This window comes from Mandrillus leucophaeus, unplaced genomic scaffold (genome assembly GCF_000951045.1).
Source record: "Mandrillus leucophaeus isolate KB7577 unplaced genomic scaffold, Mleu.le_1.0 Scaffold373, whole genome shotgun sequence".
NCBI classification, from domain to species: Eukaryota; Metazoa; Chordata; class Mammalia; order Primates; family Cercopithecidae; genus Mandrillus; species Mandrillus leucophaeus.
In genome coordinates, this window is record NW_012103954.1 from 574,925 (window position 1) to 576,093 (window position 1,169).

A 1,169-nucleotide genomic window follows, 5' to 3' on the forward strand; every position below is an offset into this window, starting at 1 on the left:
CAATCTCAGCTCATTACAAGCTCCGCCTCCCGGGTTCACGCCATTCTCCTGCCTCAGCCTCCCAAGTAGCTGGGACTACAGGTGCCCGCCACCTCGCCTGGCTAGTTTTTTTGTATTTTTAGTAGAGATGGGGTTTCACTGTGTTAGCCAGAATGCTCTCAATCTCTTGACCTTGTGATCTGCCTGCCTCGGCCTCCCAAAGTGCTGGGATTACAGGCGTGAGCCACTGCACCCGGCCTATATCTTCTAAATTTTCTAAAATAATCACAAATTACCTTTGGAATCAGAAAAACACATTCGACCATGGGGAGAAAGAAACTGACTACACACAGTGCTGAAGGCCTTTTCCAGGCCTGAAATCCTGGCTTAGGACATTTTCTAAAAATACTTCTAACAATAACGTTTAAAATATCCTTTACTTGGCAACATTTGGAAAACCTTTCCCCAGGCCTTGCTTCGTGTACCTTTCTTTCTCGGTATCTTCTTTCTCTATCTTCATCTCCTCTTTCAGAGTCTTCATCTTTCTCTTCACTTCTTACTTTACTTACTACAAGAAGTAAAACATATTTTTAATACTCCCAAATGTTAGCACATCAAAAAGTTCTTTTAACATCTTGCTACGGACGGTACTGCACATTTTACGCTTATTAATATGTATTTAAAAATATTCTTCAACTAAAACACACGTCTCCAATTCAAGAATGAAGAGTTCTAGTATCAAATTTAAAATGAAGAAGGAGATGAACATGGCAATCTAAGTTTGGATCTGCGTCCCCACCCAAATCTCATGCTGAAATGCAGTCCCCAGTGCTGAAGGTGAGACCTGGTGGGAGGTGACTGGATCATGGGGGTGAATTTCCCCCGGTGTTGTTCTTGTGATACTGAGTGAGTTCTCACAAGATCTGGTTGTTTAAAAGTACGCGGCACCTCCCCACTCTCTCCCTTCCTCCTGCTCCGGCCCTGTAAGACATGACCGCTTCCCTTCACCTTCCCCTAGGACTGTAAGTCTCCTGTGGCCTCCGCGGCCACGCTTCCTGTACGCCCGCACAACTGTGAGCCAGTTAAATCTCTTTTCTCTATAAATTCCCCAGCCTCGGGTGTTTCTTTACGGCAGTGTGAGGACAGTGTGAGGACAGAGTGAGGACAGTGTGAGGACAGTGTGAGGACAG

The 1,169-nt window shown here is 45.3% G+C and overlaps 1 protein-coding gene across 1 annotated transcript in view; it reads right to left on the reverse strand.

Annotated features, from left to right (window-relative positions):
* WDR60 (WD repeat domain 60) overlaps positions 1-1,169 on the reverse strand; it is a 123,443-nt gene that overhangs the window by 104,231 nt on the left and 18,043 nt on the right. The window contains exon 4 of the mRNA XM_011990196.1: positions 465-547. Within this exon, the coding sequence (XP_011845586.1) occupies positions 465-547 (83 nt within the window). The remainder of the gene's footprint in view (positions 1-464; positions 548-1,169) is intronic.